Raw genomic sequence first — 20920 nt, 5'->3', positions numbered from 1 at the left:
CCAAAGTTGCAACATAGGTTTCACTTGTCAAAAGTCGTCACGGTTGTAGCCTTTCATGTCCTTTTGAACATGGGGCTTCTGGAATGCCTTGCCTTGAAATTGGAGTGCCTTTCACAGCCTTTCTCTTTCCAGAAAATATCATTTTCAGCTCCTCTGTGAAGAGTACATACCCCACTTTGCAGATCAAATGAAGGGGGAGATGGGTTTCAATGGGCTTTCAATGCAAAGTAGATTAGCTGGTTGACTGTATCGCACTGAACAGCCTCCTTTTGCAGTGTTGTCACCATGGCAACAAGTTAAGCATTTTTTTTACTTAAATTTGAACATTTTTGGCTTTTTTTTATGTTTTATCTTGCCTGCCACAGCAACTTAGTACTCATAGTGCAGGTGTTCATTGCCAAAAGTTTGCATACCACAAGGTTGAAAATGAGCTACTTTGAAGCTTGGTAGAGTATTCTGCATAACTCCCAACTTCAATGCAAGAGCATATTTTTTTACTACTTTTGACATTCAAGGCATCCAATATTTCTCGCAGCACAGCCAGTATGCCCTGAGCAATGGTATCAATAATTTCCCTAAAAAAATCACTGTTAAATGCTGCCACAGTAACGTACATTTTTAATGCAGAGAGCATATTTTTATTCCTTTATTACTAACTCAAACCTGTTTGCATGAAAATTACAAGTGCACGGGAAACGTTGCGCAAGAAAGGCGATATGGCTCGCGCGCATCGCAGCGCACGCTTACCGCGACATATCGAGCTTTGATTATACCTGATATGGCTGGTCAGGTCGCTTTTAAGATTAAAACTAACGTCGCAGGCATTAATTACAACTACTGGCGTTCAATCGTAACCGGTTGCCCCGTCATGTGCTGCCCCAATGCGCGTCGGCTATGCCGTGCGCGCCGCAGCGTTTGACGCGTCGACCGTTTCTTTCTCAAGGCTAGCGAGCCCACAGTCAAAACACAGCAATAACTAAGCGTGTAAACATCGCAAACCCGACCAAAAGTTCACTTCACGAACCGCTATTGCAAGCGCGCACACCGCGTCACCCTCCGGGGTCTGGCGACGGTAGAGTCACGCGCACCACGAAGCGTTCGATGACCTCCTCCTTTCGAGCCACACAACTTCCCGTAATCTGGCTCGTTATCTCCGGCATTCCCACCGCGATAACGTCCGTGTTGAATGCCATAGATTGAACAGAAACTCGGCCGAGCGAAGCGGCGAAAATGAACTCAAACCGCTCGCTACGCAGCTCAGGCGGCCGCCATCTTGCATTGCGCCCGTGACATCCAATCAGGAGGGTCGGTGTTCCGCGCCCCGACCGAGGACCAATAGCGCTTCAGCATCTATTTCTAGCTTCGTTTGTGCGTCGTTTCTTTTCTGCCGTTTGTGCGTTCGTGAATGAACGAAGATAAAAGAGACGAGCAGAACCGGAAAGACGATCGCTCGGCCGATCTAACCATATCAAAATGGCCGCGCCCGGTGGCACCGGTGCGGAGATAGAGCGCTCCGAAAATTGCCGTTTTTTCGCCCTTTTGCGCTGATAGTTTGTCACCGCGCCTGACAAAAGTATTTTTTTATGCCACTTTGCGACGCTTTTCAGCCTAAAAACTTTGCAGACGCATAGAATAGGAAACATAGAAGCCGAATATGTGGGTTTCAAAAAAACGATGTTTTGGTCATTTTTCCGAAGTTGAAAGCCGCGTCCCCCCTTAAAGAGTAGTTTGAAGCGGTTGCTCGAGCGCCCCGATCACTTCGTGGCCGAAGCCACCGCCATGTTGCCGCCACCGGCCGCGTCGTGCGCAGCGTGCGGTGGTTCTGCGGCGATGTAAGCGCACCTGTGGCGTGCGCGGCACGTTTTCGCAAGCAGAAAACAACAGCCCGGCCGTTCCTCAACAAAGAGTGACAAAGTGGGGAGAGAGGGCCCGTACGTTGCTGTCGCTTGCTTGCTCGGCAATCGGGCGCCTTGCCGGCTCATTCGTATCATCTGCCGGGCCGCGCAGGTCCGTTCGTAACAACCGAAATTTTTTCCATTGCAAGCAATGCAATTTCGCTGGGGCTTAGCAAAAATTTCGTATCATCCCGAAATTCGTATCCCCCAGAATCGCATCATCGAGATTTCACTGTAGAGCCCAACGTACCGTTGTAGGGGCGTCTCGCAGAGGCTTTTAAAGCCAAGTGGTTTAAATAGTCACAACCGTTCAAAACTCGTGAACCGCTGGCGCTTTTCTTACATCTTCCACTTGTTTAGCGCGAAGAAAACTGCAGGTACATTTGAGGCAGAATATACGTCATTGACCGACAGTGCTCGCGTTCATTTAGTTAGGAACGCTTGTTCAGTTTTTTTTACATAAGCGAAAAAATTGCAGTGCAACACTGGCATGTGCGGGAGGAAAAAAAGCAAGCACAAAAAGAACAGAACTCCCGCTGGCACTGTTTCACTGCTTCACAGGAGCACTGTGAAGGCGGGAAATTTGAATTGCATTGGCTGGTAGCAGTGTGCAGATAACGGTGCTACTGCCCATTATGGCGAATCACTGCTTGGCACTTCTGACAGCTTTCACGTTAAGTGGAACAGGTTTAATTTTTTCTCTTTCTCACACCTCTCCTTTTTCCCCCTCCCTTCTTTCTCCTGCCCTAAGTAGAATATGCCTGTTATCATGTTTGCTTTTTGAACTTGTAGTGTGGTGTTTCTCGTTCGATTTCTGTCATGCCGGAGTCGTCTTATGCCAAAATTAGAGCTCATCTAGCGCTAGACGGTCTGTCGCTGAGAGCTCTGCCATTTGCCGGCCGTGTTGCAGCGGAGCACCACTCGCAGCTGTGGATGCGTATCATGGACCTGCTCAAGCTGGACCGTGAGCAGCCCGTGGAACCCGAACGGGCCCTGCCACTCGTCATGTCCCCCACCACGATCACACCGGTGAGGACTCTTCACACTCTTTCTGCTCTTTTGTAGCACCAAGCCTAATGTACAATGTCTCAGCAATACGGTCCCGCCGAGCCATGCTGGAGCGAGAAAGCGCCGAGCAGTACATACCCGCCGCGGTGGCTCAGTGGCTAAAGTGTTGTGCTGCTGAGCACGAGGATGCAGGTTCGATTCCTGGCTGTGGCGGCCACTTTTCTGATGGAGGCGAAAAGCAGAAACGCCTGTGTGTGAGATTGCGGTGCACGTTAAAGATCCCCAGGTGGTCGATATTATTCCAGAGTTTCCACTACGGCACGCTTATTGCCTGCGTTGCTTTGGCGTGTTAACTCTACAATCAATCAAATCAAATCAGCCGAAATGTATGGATCATGTAATGGTGTTTCTGAACGCGCATAGTAGAGAGACCACAAAACTTAAAGGGTCAATAAAGGGTGGAAGCAACTTGGCCTGCATCGATATATAACGGTGCCGAGAATCTAAATACACTTAACATTCATCTTAAGCTCACAAAAAACACACGGACACAGAAGACAAGGACAAGCGCTACTTCCAGCTTGTCCTTGTCTCCTGTGTCCGTGTGTTTTTTGCGCGCTTAAGATGAACGTTATGGAATGCCAACTAGCCCGAATGCAAGCCCTTCTGAATACACCATTCTCGCAAGTAGGAGTTATTTAATTGGGTGGAAAATGCCAGATGCATTAAAACAGGCGTCGACGCCCCATAGAGCTCGATGGAGAAGCATCTGTAAATGTTCTCCTGAAATAAACAGTTCCGAAGTGGTTGAGCGCATGAAATAAATGTAAATCAAAGCTTTCCATGAGCCGATCTAGTTTAGCACAGACTACTGCTTTTATACATTGTGAGGCAGCCTGCTTCCCGCACCATTCAGTCAGCCGTCATGCTTTCAGTTTCGTTTCAGAAAAGCATTGGTGCACAATTAGTGAAGTCAGGAACCTGCGACATTGAACGCCAGGGCTTCTGGAAGCAATGTCCCTCTAGCAGGCAACGGCAAAAGGAATAAGATGCACTGCAGGTGGTAAAGCGACCTGCCTGAGCTTTGACACAAATGTTGCTATCGGTAACGCATGCCCGCGCCTAGTTCAAACCTTATCACCTGTGGAAGGTACTGACTGCAGATGGTTAGCTGTCCTATCTGACCTTGTGCTGTTCTATTCGCCACGAGCCGTTGTTGGTAATCTGTAAAGCGTGCGTCGCTCTGCCCTTGTTATGTGTGGGCCAGTGATAGCACCACCATTGGCAACTACTCGAAAAGGCTGCTGTAAAGAGAGTGTTTCTCGCAAGGTTCGCAAGAGAGAAGATTGCCAGACGAGGTGAGGTGAAGGCCCGCCTGAACAGCGCTAGCCAGGATGCCGCGCTTGATATTCCAAACGACACTTGTTGCTTCTGCACAGGCTTCGCTCGCGACTGGCTTGATGGGATCTTGGAGCCCGGTATACCGTATCTACTCGAATATAGTGCGCCCTCGATGCTAACCCGCGCCTGATTGTGGCCACCAGGAAAAAGAAAAAGCGCAAAAGTTCCCTGCACAGGACAAGCACCATTTATGGATGCAAGAACTTCACTTGTTATCGGCCTAGGCGGCTCTCATCACCCTCAAGCTGTGACATACTCTACGGCAAGCCACCTGTGCAGACCACCCTTCCAAATTCGTCTTGAAAGTTTGAAAAAATATTTTTATAAATGTTCAGTGGGAGGCTGTCATGGACCGACAATCCCTCTGTAGAACTGGGTGGACTGCACAGTACTGCGTAAGTTCTCATTGCTCGGTCTCCTTTCTTGCGGCTAAGCATAGAAAAGCGGGGGCTTGGTATCTGAAAAGGGGCGTTTGCTGTCTGCTAGCACCTATTTTTAACTTTTAAAGCGCAAGAAGCACTGGCAAGGCCCCGCGGAGCGTTTCATACCAACTGCACATGACCTTTGTGCTTTGTAGACAACACGCCTTGCCCACCGTGAGGATATGTGCGTGCGTGCACATTGTTTTTTATGAATGAATGAAAAGTCTTTATTGTGGAATGGCTCTTTGGCCTAATAGGAGGGGAAGAAGGGTGTCGGAGAAAAGACAGAAACAAAGAAAGAAGAGAAAGAAGTGCGTACACACATGCGTGTACATGGTATACATTTGCAATCACATGCGGCGATCGATGCCTGCCTCGTGAGCGAACGCCCAGAGGGAGAGCAGGGTGTCGCGGCTGTTGTTGCTGGGGGTGGTCCATTGACGCAGAGTGCTGATGTGCGATGGCAGGTACTGGGCACGGAGGTCCCGGTAGCCAGGGCACTCCCACAGCATGTGGGTCACTGTTGGGCACACTTCCATGGTGCATGTGGAGCAGCTCACTATGGGGCCCTGTTCGTGGTCGCTGTCGTCGCTGTCGTTGTCGGTAGCCCCGGGCCTGCATCGGTGGTGGGCCCGCCATTTGGCGAGCACGTCTGCTGTTAGTGCGGCCCCCGCACGTGTCTTGTGGATGAGGACCTGAGCCCCCCCGTGGCAGTCCTCGGGGCAGTGGGTGGTGGTTGGTGGGGATGTGCTGCCAAAGGGCGCGCCTTCGCTCCCTCTTGGCTGCCAGAATTTTGGCTCTTGGGTCAGGGTCGTCTGGTGCGGGCATAGTCTGGGTCACCAGGGCGGAGCGGTCGTCCATTAGCTCGCTCGCCAACGCCTGTGCGGCTCCATCGCCAATGCCACCGGCGTGACCTGGTACCCAGTCCACCCTCACCTCCACTCCATATTGCTGGTACAGCACTGTGCTTGCCATTTTGATCCTGTGAGCAAGCGTGCCAGTCCTGGGGGTGCGGCCAAGGATTTTTATGGCCTCTCTACTGTCTGTGTAGATCACCACAATCTCCCCTGTCTGCCTCAGTCCTCGACGGGCCTCCCCACAAACCCCGTCCACTGCACACAGGATGGCGGACAGTGAAATCTGGTCTGGGCTGGGTCGGTGCTCATGCACGTGGATTTGTCTGCATGTGCCGATTGGGGAGATCGCAGCTAGCCTGGCTCTGCGCGTGATGGGGTGCCAGGTGGCTGCCGTGAACACAGAGTTCCGGGTTCTGTCAGTACAGGCAGCTGCTGCTCTACGCTCCGCTTCATGATCCCGCTGATGGCACTTTTTGGAGAGTGGTTTGGGAAGCTTGAGGAGCACATCGAGCCAAGGCTCCAGCAGGCGTGGCAGTTTGGGTGCATCGGGGGGTAGTTCTTTTGTGAGGGTGAGGAGTCCTCTACCCGCAGTTGTGTTTTGCCGTCGTAGCTCATGGCCTTCATTGTGTGCCTCGATAAAGGCTTTGAGGGGAGGGAGGCTGGAGTACCTGTAGAGTTCTTCAGTCCTCGTGTGACGCGGCAGGCCAGTTATTGCGCGGAGACATTCGAGATGGAGGACCTCCAGTTGTGCGTAGTGGGTTTGGTTCAATGTGAAGCAAGCTGCTCCGTTTCATGCCTTAGAGGTGAGGGTTGCCAGGCATAATGTCCTGATGGTGCGTGTGCCGGCACCGCCAAAGTGGTTGCCTATGCGGCGGATCAGGTGGAGGTGTCGGCGCCACGTTGGCTTAAGCTGACGGATCCATTCCTTTGGTCCACCAACCTCACTGAGGGGAACCCCAAAGATCCTCACCCACCGCTCCGCTGGTCAGGTGATGGTTTTGCCGTCCAGTGTAAGGCTTATCTTCGCTCGCTCAGAGTCGTAGCCACCTACCAGGAGGAGGTTAGTCTTTTCCGGTGACGGCTGCATGCCAGTGGAAGGGAGGTAGTTGTCGATGGTGTCCAAGGCTTGCTGCATGATTTCCTGTACATCTGCTGTGTTCAAGTTTGTGCCCTTGGGGTCCACCCACAGCGTGATGTCATCTGCGTAGAATGTCAAGCCCAGGTGCGGAATTTTCCGTAGCTCTTGCATCACGATGTTAAAGAGGACTGGAGACAAGATGGCACCCTGCGGCACTCCTCTGGAATTTGAGAATGTCCTTGGGTGGCCCGATCCAGATTTAACCTCAAACGTTCGGGCCACCAGGAATGATCGCACAAAGTTCATGATTCGTGTGCCAACTCCAGCCCCATCGAGAGCCTTCAGTATCGCTGTGTGCGCCACCGTGTCAAAGGCTTTCTGCAAGTCTACTGCCAGGAGGATGCCAGGAACCTTAAGGCGACCCCGACGGCCCCCTCCCACCAACTGGCGCAGTAGCAGAAGGCTGTCTTGAGTGCACAGCCCTGGTCGGAAGCCAGTCTGGGCTGGATATGTATGTGTGTTCTCCTTATTCTGTGCGAAGAGAAAGCTCTCTTAGATTTTTTTTTTTCTAATTTGGTTTTTCCAGTGGTTTCGTAACCTTGGACACTTAGCTCGTACAGTTGCGATTAGGGTTGCCTTGCTAAGTTGATAATGCATCCTAAGCAACCACTAGCTCTGTCGGCTGGTACTCGATTGTAACGCGCATGGGAATTTGGGGGCGTATTTTTTTTTTTCTTGAAAAAAGGTACGCATTAGAATCGGGTAAATACGGTAGGTGGGCACATTGACTGCTTGATCACTTAAAAGCATTTCTCATTTCATCGGTGAAAAATCATAGAAATCCAAGCCTGCCGCCTTGGCCAGAGAAGCCTTGTCGGGGACGGCCATGGCTTGGAGGCGTAAAAGCTACTGCTGCCAGCGTGAGAGCACCTAGTGGCCACCGTTTCTGCTCTAGACCGCACTGGTGCCTCGCTCCAACTCTGTGACACAGTGACTACGTCGCAAAAAAAATGGAAGGGAAACAGTAGAAAGAAATGCCGGGTTTATTTGCTTATTTCTCAGCAAATAACTCACCATTGCTTGTCAAACAAAAGCTGGGAGAACTACGAAATGTATGATCTTTCAATTAAAACAAATTTCATTCACTCTTAGTAAAACTGAGAGTGCGATTCAACGAGGACGACAGAAAGACGACAAACACAAGCGCTTGTGTTTGTCGTCTTTCTGTCGTCCTTGTTCAGTTGCACTTTAAGTTTTACCAAATATGCTCCAACTTGCCCAACAGTGTGTTCTACTGAAATTTTATTCACCGTTTGGTGTCGCTTGTGGTGGCTACTGAGTGTGATGACTGCTTCTCTCTTCTGCCTCCCTTGCACAGGAGGTGAAGGGGGCGATCGCCACGCTGACGGCCGTGCTGCACGAGCCCGTGCTGAACGAGGTGGTGGGCGATGTGCTCAACACGCTGCAGCAGACGGAGCTGCGCCTGGTCACGGCCGAGGAGTACGCCATCTACCTCACCCCGGAGGGGACACTCTACAACAAGGGCGTGCTCTCCAAGTGAGCCTCCTCTCTCCTTCTGGCTGAGGTTTATACTGTACTAAGCGAGGCACCTTGTAGGCTATTCAACGCAGTGGGATCAGGGCATTCCTAACAGCTCCCACCCCCGAATAATCGCATTAGCTTTGGCACCTTCAAAAGCCCAGAAAGGTACAGGCTTTGTCAAAATTTTCTATGCGAGGCCGCAAAAAAGTCAGTGTACAAGCTTACAGGCTGAGCGAGGCTGCAATGTTTTATGCCGGAAACCTAGAGAAAACATATTTCTTTCTTACTCTCATAAAATACTTTTGTCACATTTAAAGGCTAAGCCTATTTTTTTAGTTCTTTGTGGTCCAGAAGGCTTAGGATTGGCCTATAAACTTCGAACAAAGGGTGTACCTCTTCAAAAACATGCAATGGTCCGTCTGGAAACACCTTCGATGACATGTCTGCAAACACCACCGGCGGTTCGATTTAGAACAGGAGGGATGGTGTTTGTGTGGTTTTATTGTTAAAATAAGGGCCAAGGAGATGTGAAACCTTTGGTTGTGCACAAGGTCAAACATTATGCATAGCTCAAAAGGACGTAGAATGGGGCTAGTTGGTGGTGCTTCATGTTGAGTTGCGCTAAGTATACAGACGAATAGGACACTAACAGGACTGGGATGAGGCGCAAACTTGCCACTGTTTATTTAAAAAGACGACAGAAACGGGGGACATCTAAATATACACACAAGGGCGGCACTTTGCGCTTGCACAGTAAAACCGATAAAACCTAAAACCAAAACGTGAAGGTGCAGAAACATTTCTACTCAGCCGACAGACAGCAATACATGAGAACACTAGCAGGAAAATGTGGGAGTGGCTGCTTGATATATCTTGTCTTTCTTATCATGGTGGCTTTCTCTGAATGAATCTTCGTTCCTCACCAGTAAGCAGTATTTACGGAGTGCTAACGCACCCTTCCTCTTCTGTGATTATGTGAAATGCTTCTATGATCTCGAGCGCTATCCTGTCTTTAGTGCGTGTCAGAATGTGCGTGTTCTGAAGAAACTGCGGTGTGCACTCGTGTGGTTTGCAAGTTTTGCAATGGAGTGACAGGTTGCGTTTGCTGACCTGCGTATCGGTGTTCTCTGAGGCGTTCATTGGAAGGTGCGTCAATGAGCGCCTCAGAGAACACCGATGCGCAGGTCAGCAAACACAGGCAACGAGCAACCTGTCACTCCATTGCATTGGCTGTTTCTTTTTCTATTTTCGTTCAGCAGTTTGCTTCCAAACGTGTACAGAATTGCTCACAAGTGTGCACACTGTTTAAACTGGCCTAGAAACTTTGTATTATGTCACGCATAACTCTCCTCTACCTGCGTGCATATCGAGCCTGCTTTGGGGCTGTGTACCAGTGCCTTGATCGTATGAAAGCTTTTTCTTTTTGGGCAGTTTAAGAGATGAAGTGCTTTGTGAGGTTTAATTTCAATGAGCGTAGTTTCAATGAGTGGAGCAGCTGTCTTTCCAACAAGTGGTTCTGGCAAGGAAGAGAAAACCTGTGTGCGAGAAGCAAGTTTTTTTGCATTGTGGTTAAATTTGATGAGCTTTTCCTGGGTGCTGTGGTACTTGTTGGCAGTGTTGAGAAAAGCTCTTTCCCCCACTCTCAACTTCTTGCTTTGCGCTCTTCTCCTGTGTGCAGTGTGGTCGAGGCCACCTCTGAGTCCAAGAACATCAAGCGCGAGAGCAAGGTGTACTCCTACAAGGAGCAGATGGAGGAGATTGAGCTCAAGAAGGTCAGGAATTGGCTGCCTCCATTCTTCATTAGTCTCTGTTGTCTGTCGATGCACTCTTTGCTGGGAGGGAGGCACTGAGGGTGATCGATGAATCAATTTTTATATTCCAGTGTAACATAAGCTGCACTGGGAGTGTAAACGACACGAAGTACCAAGTTTAAGATGGTGATTTTGTGTTGTGTGGAGGAGTGGAAAGAAATTTCATGCCGTGTGGCAAAGATAACTTCTTTGCACCACCACCTGTGCTTGTTTAAAGGGACAGACAACCCATTTTTGTGGAGGCACGAGTGCATGTCCTTCCTCTAGCTCACATAAAAGCCCGAGGTCTATGTATATAGCAGGGTAATGATAAGGAATTTTTAAATAAATAGGCTGGAAGAGTTTCAATTTAGCAATAAACTTCCGGAAGTCTGAAAGGTGGCGCCATGTTGTGTCTAAATGTGACACTACCATACATATACAGATGGGTTCGTCGGTTACAATGCATGATTGAAACACCGCATAAGGTAATAGGAAAGCCCGTTTTTTATTTTTCGCCTGGGGACAAGTTTCTAAAAACCTCTTTTGATCTTGCATACAGTTAAAAAGTAGGCTGTAGCACAGCTTATTGTTACGGTTGCCAGCATTCCTTTCGACAGCATACGTAATTTAAGGCTGGTAGATTTAAAAAAAAACACTTTCAAATGTTCTAGGGCCCTGTTAGGAAAACCGCTTCGGTTCAAGGGGTTTAAGTGGTGTCCTTTTATTTGGGATAGAGAGCATATACTCCGCAAAAATCAGTTGTCTGTCCCTTAAAAAAACAACGAAAGAAAGAAAAATAAGCAAGGAGAGCGTTTTTACTGCAGAAGGCTTTGTGGCCCTTCCCATTTCGCTGCCACTGATATAGGAGCATGGGGCGGGCCCAAATTGTGCCTGTGTGCGAGAGGGGTGGATGTCGCTTTTCTGTCGTAATTCCATTCTCTTCCTCTGTCGTACTGCACACAGGAGTTGGAGGCCCGGAAGAAGACCAAGGTCCAGGAGCCTGAGCTCACCAAGAAGCAAAAGGAAGTGATGGACGTGCAGCTGCAGAAGGAGCAAGTCATTAGGCAACGAGTGCGCAAGGTGAGAGGAAGGAGGACCCCTCTCCCTCCCTTTCTTTTTCTTCCCTCACGTTGGGTGTTTTGTGATTGAAAAGAGAAAATTTCAAAAAATATCTTCTTTCACATTAGTGGGTTTCGAAGTAGAACTCATTATGTGCGTGAATGTCACTAAAAAAAGTAATTGCTTTGAGAGGGCACAGGGATATTTGATGAAAAACTTTATTTTTTACAGTTATGATGATGAAAGTTGGAGATCCTGTGGAGTTTATCATTCTGATTGTAGATATAAAGTTTGTGTTTGTGTAAAACGACTATATTCGACGTTATTGAGATTTTTACAATCGATTTTTTGACAGCTTTTGTAAAAAGACTTCTGGAGGGATGCAGTTAAAGAAGGTACCAGTGAACTGTGCACAAATCAAGGAGTGCAGTGAGACTATCATCATAATTCTACTTGGTCAGTAGCAGAAGTTACGGCCGTTGCAAGTTTGGGCTTGGAAGGCAAAGCCGATTTTTCTGGTTCCCATTTTTCAAGCCCGAACTTCAAACGGTCGTAACTTCCACTGCAGACCAGATAGAATGATGATGGTAGTCATATTGCACTCCTTGATTTGTGCACAGTTCACTGGTACCTTCTTTAACTGCATCCCCCCGGCAGTTTTTTTTTTGCAAAAGCTGTCAAAAAATCAATTGTAAAAATCTCAATAACGTCGAATATAGTCGTTTTACACAAAAACAAACTTCATATCTACAATCAATAAAAAACTGCATATGCCCCCAACTTTCATCATCATAACTGAAAAATAGTTTTTTTGATTGACACCTTTAAGGGGGGACACTGCTCTTAAAAAACATTTTTAATTTTTAAGTAAGCTCTGTGAAAATTATCCATCTTGCTGCTTTTCCCCCCACTCATTTAAATGTGGCATTATTTTTAGTTGGTCAATTAGTTCCCGAGATAATTAGAGGTAATTAACTATTTTTGGAAGAACAATAGACGAAACTGTGTTGGTCATAAAACTGTAATCTTTACATTTTCCAACACTGTGAACCTTGGTGAGTGCAATAATTGAAGCAGTTTTTTGATGCATCGCTTGGAAGTAATTTTGCAGCTCAGTAAACCTTGGTGGCACCTGTGGCAAGGAACCATTTTGAGTGCCCATTTCAAACACTATAGTTTATTGAGCTGTAAAATTAGTTCCAAGCGATGCATCAAAAAACTGATTGTCTTATTGCACTCACCAGGGTTCATAGTGTTGGAAAATGTAAAGATTTACAGTTTTATGACCAACAGTTTCGTCTATTGTTCCTCCAAAAATAGTTAATTACCTCTAATTATCTCGGGAACTAATTGACCAACTAAAAAATAAAGCCATATTTGAAATCAGTGGGGGGAAAAGCAGCAAGATTGACAATTTTCACAGATCTTACTTAAAAACTAAAAGAAATAGTTTTAAGAGCAGTGTCCCCCCTTAAAAAAAGAAGGTATCAATTGTGAGATTTTTAAAGTGGAGCTTTCCATGCCTCACTGATGGCATTGACGTCCGAGTAAAACACACCGCAGGAAAGCCAACACGTTGCACAATGGGTTCCACACAGGGTACACCACATAGCATAACAATGGGATGCCTTTGCACGCCTAATGGACCTCGCGTAATACGCAAAGTTTAGTTTGGCAGCCCATACGGTTAGTGACGGCGATGATGAAATACATTCTCTAATAAGCAGGGTTGGACTTTGGCTTTGGACTTTGGTGTTCTCTTTAGGAGGCACATGGGTCTTTGGGACCAAAAAAATTGCCCAAAAAAGCTTTTTTTTTTTGTATCATTTTTTTCTTAGTTTGCACAGTTTTCCCTCCGAAAACTTCGTACTTGGACAGTACCAGGTACTTATAGAAGCCGCACAAGCCCGGTTTCGATGGAAAGAGTAACAATTTGTCATTAGTTTTCTTCTTTCTCGCCATGAGCGGTATTGTAGCGATAGGAAATCCTCGAGAGGTACATCACAGCATGTGGAGGAGCCAGAAAAATAATTTCTTTTGCAGCGTGAAGCTGAATGCATAAACTGTCCAATAAGGGAAGTGGATTTTGCATTTTGTGTTTCAGTATTCCTTTAATTAGCGTTATTCTTAATTGGTTATCAGGAGTACTTCAAACCTAGAAGTTAGAATTAATATAGGTAAACTTGTATGTGATTGTGAAACAAAAAAAAAAATGCTTCCCACATTTCATTGCCCACAGGTTCTGGTATCTATTCATGCCTTGCTGGTAATTTTTTTAAGTCAGTTTTTTTTTCATTGTTTTCAAGAACAATCAATAATTTTTTAATTACCTCAGAAACTAAATGCCTTACATCAAAACTAATTGGATATTATAAATCAGCTAAAGAAACAGAACGAGTCCATAAAGTTTCATCAAGATTGACTGGAAAGCAAAAACAAAAAAAAACCAGTGTGCCCCCTTGATAAAGGGGTTTTGATTGTTTTTCCCTCCTCACTGTGGCTGGGCCCCTCCTCTCCCCCGGTTCTCCAGCTGGCCGAGTCGGTGGAGCGGGCGATGTCCCTGCTGGACGCGGTGATGTCGGCCCCGCCGTCGGTGGTGTGCCTGTACGGGGCGCCGCTGTTTCCGCGGCTCATCCAGGCGCTGACCTCCCTGTTCAGCAGCCGGCTGGCCGCCCCCATTGTGGTGCCGGCCTACATCCGCCTCAAGGACGTTGTCTTCACCCCCGACCTGGCAAACTTCGGTGAGCGCTCTCTCTCCTCTCGCTTGGCCCCCACTTAGCAGGGTTACTCAATATGCACCAGTTGCGAGACTTCCCGGTGTATCAAAAACCAGTCCGTGATTGCCCAGTTGACTGTCCTACGGTACCGAAGTTTAATGAGCGGTAAAATTAGTCCCAAGCAGTGTTTAAAAAAAAAACGATTCTCTTATTGCACTTACCAGGGTTCATAGTATTGGAAAATATAAAGATTACAGTTTTATGGCTAACACTGTTTTGTCTCATTGTTCCTCCAAAAATAGTTAATTACCTCTAATTATCCTGGGAACTAATTGACTGACTCAAAAAATAATGGCATATTTGAAATCAGTGGGGAAAAAGGAGCTGTTTTAAGAGCAGCGTCCCCCCTTAATTAAATTCTCTCCTTGCCGCACTGCGTGACCCCCTACTGTTCCGTGCAGCGTCGTCGGTGGTGCACCTGACCCTGCGGCTGTGGGGGCCCAGCTGCGAGCTGGACGAGCGGTGGACGCAGGAGGAGCTCGGGGCGTGCACCCAGCGGGTGGCCGGCGCCTTCCACCAGCTCTCGTGCGGCACGACAGGCCCCCGGCGCCTGCCCACCCCGGCCTTCTGCCTGGCCTTCCCGCTGCTGCGGCTGCTGCTGAGCTCGCCCGAGACCAGCGACGCCCTGCTCTGCCAGTGCCTGCAGGTGCTCTCGGCCCACTCCTTCATGCGCTCCGCCCAGCCCCTCAGCCTGGTCAGTCCCTCTCTACCCTCCTCTTCTCTTCCCCTTCCTCTCCGTTTGCGTCATTTCTCTGATTGATTGTGGAGTTTCAACGTGCCGACACAACGCAGGCGATGAGGCGTGCTGTAGTGGAGGGCTCCGGATTAATTTTGACCACCTGGGGATCTTTGATGTGCGCCAAAATCTCAAACACACAGGAGCTGTCACTTTTCGCCTCCGTCAGGAAAGCGGCCGCTGCGGCCAGGAATCGAACCCGCATCCTCGTGCGCATCAGCACAATGCCTTAGCCACTGAGCCGCCATGGTGGGTGGAGGAGATTGATTTGAGGATGTTACTCTATGTACGTCTCAATGTGCGGGTAGCTGTCAGGGGTTTTAGTTCACTACACTTGTCCACTGCCCCTATTTGAGAGCATGTGAAGCAGTTTTAAAAGTTGAGAGAGTATGAAGATGCAACTATGGAAGGTCTTGGCAGGTGCTGTATTCACACGATTGTAATGCGCAGGTAAGTTTACTCATGAAAATATGAAAAATATGATTTAATCGTAAAATTAATTTAAAAATAACTCTTTGCAGCAGCTGGCTATTTGCCTATTGTCTATTGACGAATAGGTATGCGAAAATTTACTTGCATGATGTTGACGGATTGCTTTGGATTGAATTGACTTGGATTTTTGGCGGGGTTAGGGTTCGTGGGGATGCCACTGTACGCTTTGAAGCCGATTTCGGTTTTGCGTCAAATTGTAAAACGCCCACAAATTTCAAGGCTGCTTTTAGCAAAAAAAGGTGTGCGTTAGAATCATGCAAATATGGTACTTTGAGCTCAAGTTGTATGTGTCAAAAGCACTGCTGCATTCCTTTTTGCATCATTTGATCCAAGGAGCAAGTCCCAACTTTGAGTTGTATTTTTAAATGGCTAGAGCTAATGCAACCTTGAAATAAATTGTATGTTTAATAGTAAAGGCATAAATAAACATTGAGGTAAAAAGGTTAGACCTGAGTATAAGGATCAGGGGTTTTACGTCGAGTTTAAGCTTGACAGTAATGTTTTTGCTGAGCTGCTCACAATCGAAACCAAATGACCCGTTTTTGTTTTACCGCTTGCAGGAGAACCCAAAAAACCTTCCCGTTGAGAAGATTCTCGAAACGGTGGTGGGACTGCTTGGGAGGACCACTGGGCGCGTTCAGGTAAGGCCTGGCATGAAACTTTTATATTCGATGTCAAAATGAAGGTGAAACTTCTCTCTCTTTTTTCTTTTGATACCTGATGGAAATAAAGAAATAATCTGATAGCTTTCTTGCACAAAATAGACCTTCCTCATCACCCTGTGTAAAAATCTTCGTGAGTTTCTGCCTGATTAGTTATGTTTAATGCAACATTGAGGTAAACAGCCTTGTGTAACTCATAAAGCAAAGAAAATAATTTTAAACTGATTTCAGCTTTGTTATTAGCATCGCTACCTGCATAAATGCTGCTAATTTGGTTAAATTTGGTTCCTAAATAAAAATGTAGTGTTACTTGTGTTAACTTGTAGTGTTACTTAAGGGGGGACGCGGCTTTCAACTTCGGAAAAATGACCAAAACATCGTTTTTTTGAAACCCACATATTCGGCTTCTATGTTTCCTATTCTGTGCGTCTGCAAAGTTTTTACGCTGAAAAGCGTCGCAAAGTGGCATAAAAAAATACTTTTGTCAGGCGCGGTGGCAAACTATCAGCGCAAAAGGGCGAAAAAATGGCAATTTTCGGAGCGCTCTATCTCCGCAACGGTGCCACCGGGCGCGGCCATTTTGATATGGTTAGATCGGCCGAGCGATCGTCTTTCCGGTTCCGCTCGTCTCTTTTATCTTCATTCATTCACAAACGCACAAACGGCAGAAAAGAAACGACGCACAAACGAACCTAGAAATAGATGCGGAAGCGCTATTGGTCCTCCGGTCCAGCGACCCTCCTGATTGGATGTCGCGGGCGCAACGCAAGATGGCGGCCGCCTGAGCTGCGTAGCGAGTGGATTGAGTTCATTTTCGCCGCTGCGCTCGGCCGAATTTCTGTTCAATCTGTGGTATTCAACACGGACGTTATCGCGATGGGAAGGCCAGAGATAACGAGCCAGATTACGGGAAGTTGTGTGGCTCGAAAGGCGGAGGTCATCGAACGCTTCGTGGTGCGCGTGACTCTACCGTCGCCAGACCCCGGAGGGTGACGCGGTGTGCGCGCTTGCGATAGCGGTTCGTGAAGTGAACTTTTAGTCGGATTTGCGATGTTTACACGCTTAGCTATTGCTGTGTTTTGACTGTGGGCTCGCTAGCCTTGAGAAAGAAACGGTCGACGCGTCAAACGCTGCGGCGCGCACGGCATAGCCGACGCGCATTGGAGCATCACATGACTGGGCAACCGGTTACGATTGAACGCCAGTAGTTGTAATTAATGCCTGCGACGTTAGATTTAATCTTAAAAGTGACCTGACCAGCCATATCAGGTATAATCAAAGTTCGATATGTCGCGGTAAGCGTGCGCTGCGATGCGCGCGAGCCATATCGCCTTTCTTGCGCAACGTTTCCCGTGCACTTGTAATTTTCATGCAAACAGGTTTGAGTTAGTAATATAGGAATAAAAATATGCTCTCTGCGTTAAAAATGTACGTTACTGTGGCATCATTTAACAGTGATTTTTTTAGGGAAATTATTGATACCATTGCTCAGGGTAGAGTGTACTAGTACACTCTACTCAGGGCATACTGGCTGTGCTGCGAGAAATATTGGATGCCTTGAATGTCAAAAGTAGTAAAAAAATATGCTCTTGCATTGAAGTTGGGAGTTATGCAGAATACTCTACCAAGCTTCAAAGTAGCTCATTTTCATCCTTGTGGTATGCAAACTTTTGGCAATGAACACCTGCACGTATGAGTACTAAGTTGCTGTGCCAGGCAAGATAAAACATAAAAAAAAGCCAAAAATGTTAAAATTTAAGTAAAAAAATGCTTAACTTGTTGCCATGGTGACAACACTGCAAAAGGAGGTTGTCCAGTGCGATACAGCCAACCAACTAACCTACTTTGCATTGAAAGCCCATTGAAACCCATCTCCCCTCCGTGTGGTTTGCAAAGGGGGGTATGTACTCTTCACGGAGGAGCTGAAAATGATGTTTTCAGGAAAGAGAAAGGCTGTAAAAGACACTCCAATTTCAAGGCAAGGCCTTCCAGAAGCCCCATGTTCAAAAGGACATGAAAGGCTACAACTATGACGACTTTTGATATGTGAAACCTATGTTGCAACTTCGGAAGCCGTTTTCTCGAAACAGTTTTTTTTGCCACCTGTGTCGCTTGTCCCAGGGATTTCTTCGTGACCGCTGGGTCTATTTTGATTCCGTTTCTTGCATTACATTCCTGATGAACTGTTCAGGTCGTGACACTTTTGGTTTTCCAGATTTGTTTTTTGTGATTTTTTTATTCAAATAATCATTCACAGTTGACATGCCTGTTGCACATAAACCTCTAAAAAAATGAAAACTAAAAAACATTGTGTTGTAAAAAAAAAATTCTAAAACTGTCACGACCTCGTCCATTCATTTGGGAATGCAAAGCACTTCGAACAAGTTTTCTATCGTGTTTTATAAGCCGCTCAAGCTCGGTACAAGCGGAACAGAAAGAAAATTTCATACATTAAAAAGTTTTCAAAATATTACTTTGAAATTTTTATGGTGATATCACAGAAGCATTTCCAGTTGCTGTGCCAATTTTCATCAAAATCCACAAAGAAATAAAAAAGTTGATTTTGAAAGCCACGTCCCCCCTTAAGTTCCACCAGGATTTAAAAAATAAGTGAGGGCGGAGAAATAAATTTGCTCCATTATAGGGCCTGGTGCACGTTAGGCCAGGAGAAACTCTGCACACTCCACAAGGGCTGCATTTTTTTTTTTTCCCTTATGTAAGCAGATTGCAGCTTTTGCACTGATGAATGGGCCATGAATGGCATTCTGCATGGTGTCATCACAGCTTGGCAACACATTGTCCTGAAGCAGAAGTGCTTTTCTTGCACAAAATGTGTCTGCTGCAGAATTCAGAAATGCAAGGGCTTTCGGTTTGCGGCGGTTTCTAATCCGGACGAGTTGTTGGAAGCTGGTGGCCAAGCCTTGAAGAGCGCGTTGTGCTGAGCGCTAAGGGTTGCTCTCCTCTCTCTCTCCAATGCTCGCTCCCCCAATGGCAGAGGTTGGCGCAGAAGGTAGCCGTGGACGTGTGCTTCTCCATCAGCGGCCTGGAGGGATGCAGCCGGGCTGACGTGGCTGAAATTAAGGTGCTCCTGGGCGCCCTCTACTCTCCCGAGGTGGTCGTGCGGGAGACGGCTCTCCAGGTGGGCTGCCCACTGCGTCCTCTTTTACTCTTCCTTCCTTTCTTGGAGTGCAGCTCTTAAAAAGGACCGGCAGCCGACTCTTGTGGAGCGTACACTCCTATCCCAAGTGGAAGGGCATCGCTTAAAGGGACACTGAAGTGAATTTGTCAGACTTCTGTTTTTGTTGCATAGACTGGATAAAATAAATACTCTTTTCATTGTTTATTTTGTCAATAAAGCAGTATTTAATTTATGAAGCCTGTTTATAAAGCTTGAGTACTTTGAAATGGGTATGCCATGCGTCGTGCGTACTTCTGGGGAGCAGGCATCTTACGATCAGCAACTCAATGAGCAGGAACAAAAGATACAAAAGGAGATACCGCAAACACGCAACATATGATGGAAAAGGCTTTAATGAACCAGAGGGAGTAGCACACACACAGGCACCCTCTGGCTGCACATCACAGCTTCGCCAGTTAAAACCACCTGTACGGAGTGGGTGGGCACATTTTTTTAGGGGCGAAGCCGCTTAGGGGCTGGGGCTGTTGGCATCTCCTGTCGTTGTCGTCGTCGTCGTAATCATCGTCATAACCGTTGTCTCATGTAGTCACGGCACTGAAACACCGGGAAACTCGTTAACACCTCGTGCTAGAATGTAACGCGTACTAAAAAAACTCCGGGACACTCGTTTACGCCTCGTGTTAGAGTTTCGTGCTTCAAAGACACGAGACTTTTACAGAAAAGCTGTATACCTGTACCCCCCAATGGTTTCATCTCCGTTGGCAGAAACGCCATGGCACCAAGAATACACAGAGAATACACACACTGCATGCTTCGATCCTCCCCAGGTTTCACTTTAGGGGAGATGGCCCGGGATTTTTTTTAATGCCTCGCCTCTTGCAAGAAACATTGGCCAATCACAGTGCCAGTCGAGGTGGCGTGCTGCTCCCCTCCTGCTCTCACCTGGCATCCCTGCTGTGCTCCCTCGCAGTGCCTGCTGATGCTGCAGCTGGTGGTGCCGACCCAGGAGGCGGATCGGGAGAACTATGTCGAGATGGCCGCCCGCATCTGGGTGACCCGCTTTGACGCCAAGGACGAGATCAAGGCGCTGGCTGACAAGTCAGTGGACCCTCCGTCTCTCTCCCTCTCTTTTGCACCATGTGCCTAGTGGAGGAGAACATATAGCGTAGGGTGGGATGATGTCTGGGATGGAGGTGAAACTAGGCTTTATTTATTTGCCATTCTTGCATGCCACTTTGGGGGAGTGGTTAAGGCGTTGTGCAGCTGAACCCAAGGATACAAGTTCAATTCCCGGCCGCGGCGGCCGCATTTCACAAAAAGGTGAAAAGCAAAAACGCCCGTGTGTACGAGATTTCGGCGCACGTTAAGGATTCCCAGGTGGTCAAAATTAATCTGGAGCCCTCCACTATGGCGCACCTCATAGCCCAGGCATAGCTATAGTGTTTAAAACACCCATGATCAGTGATCAATTATTTGCCATATTTCACTGCTCAGAACTGCTCCAGAGCAGCTCCCGTTTCCCCCCCCCCTCCCCCCATAGAATATCTATTACAAGAGCAGTTTAGGCTTGCTTAAAAACTTCTCAAGTAGTATTTCCTGTGCGGGCAAATAAAAGACACCATGTGTTGAGTGCTGCTGGTGCAAGAACCCCCATTTTATCACTGACAAGTGCACACTGTTATCTTTCTTGTGTCAAAGATTAAAGGTCAACTGCACTCAAAATTTCGACCTCTTGAAAACACTATTTCCATATAGTCTGCTGAAAAAGAAAGCAAGATGCAAAATACAACAGCTGAAATATGCGCCTGGACGCCGCATGTGGTCAGCGAAAATCGGCGATTTTGAAACTGAAATTGAAAAGAGTGTGGCCATTGAAAGGGCGTTGCAACCGTCCAGCGAGCAGCTAGACGGTCAGCAGCTTGGGGGTAAGCCTGCGCCCAAGCTTTACGCATGCATGGGGCAGCAAATGGGGGAAGCTTTCGCAGCAGAGCTCGGTCGGTTTTCCAGCAGCGTGGCTGGCCAGAGGAAGAAGCCCTCGTCGGCTGGAGCACCACAGGCA

General features: G+C 47.5%; 1 protein-coding gene across 1 annotated transcript in view; it reads left to right on the top strand.

Annotated features, from left to right (window-relative positions):
- The window catches only part of L(3)80fj (lethal (3) 80Fj), a 140807-nt gene that overhangs the window by 51283 nt on the left and 68604 nt on the right, over positions 1-20920 (top strand). The window contains exons 19-27 of the mRNA XM_077677967.1: positions 2806-2924; positions 8040-8218; positions 9882-9975; positions 10960-11076; positions 13586-13796; positions 14234-14526; positions 15621-15701; positions 18718-18861; positions 19832-19959. Coding sequence (XP_077534093.1) covers positions 2806-2924; positions 8040-8218; positions 9882-9975; positions 10960-11076; positions 13586-13796; positions 14234-14526; positions 15621-15701; positions 18718-18861; positions 19832-19959 — 1366 coding nt within the window. The remainder of the gene's footprint in view (positions 1-2805; positions 2925-8039; positions 8219-9881; positions 9976-10959; positions 11077-13585; positions 13797-14233; positions 14527-15620; positions 15702-18717; positions 18862-19831; positions 19960-20920) is intronic.

This window comes from Haemaphysalis longicornis, unplaced genomic scaffold (genome assembly GCF_048455015.1).
Source record: "Haemaphysalis longicornis isolate Haplotype H1 unplaced genomic scaffold, Haemaphysalis longicornis Haplotype H1 scaffold_7, whole genome shotgun sequence".
NCBI classification, from domain to species: domain Eukaryota; kingdom Metazoa; phylum Arthropoda; class Arachnida; order Ixodida; family Ixodidae; genus Haemaphysalis; species Haemaphysalis longicornis.
This window is presented reverse-complemented; position numbering and strand designations above follow the sequence as displayed.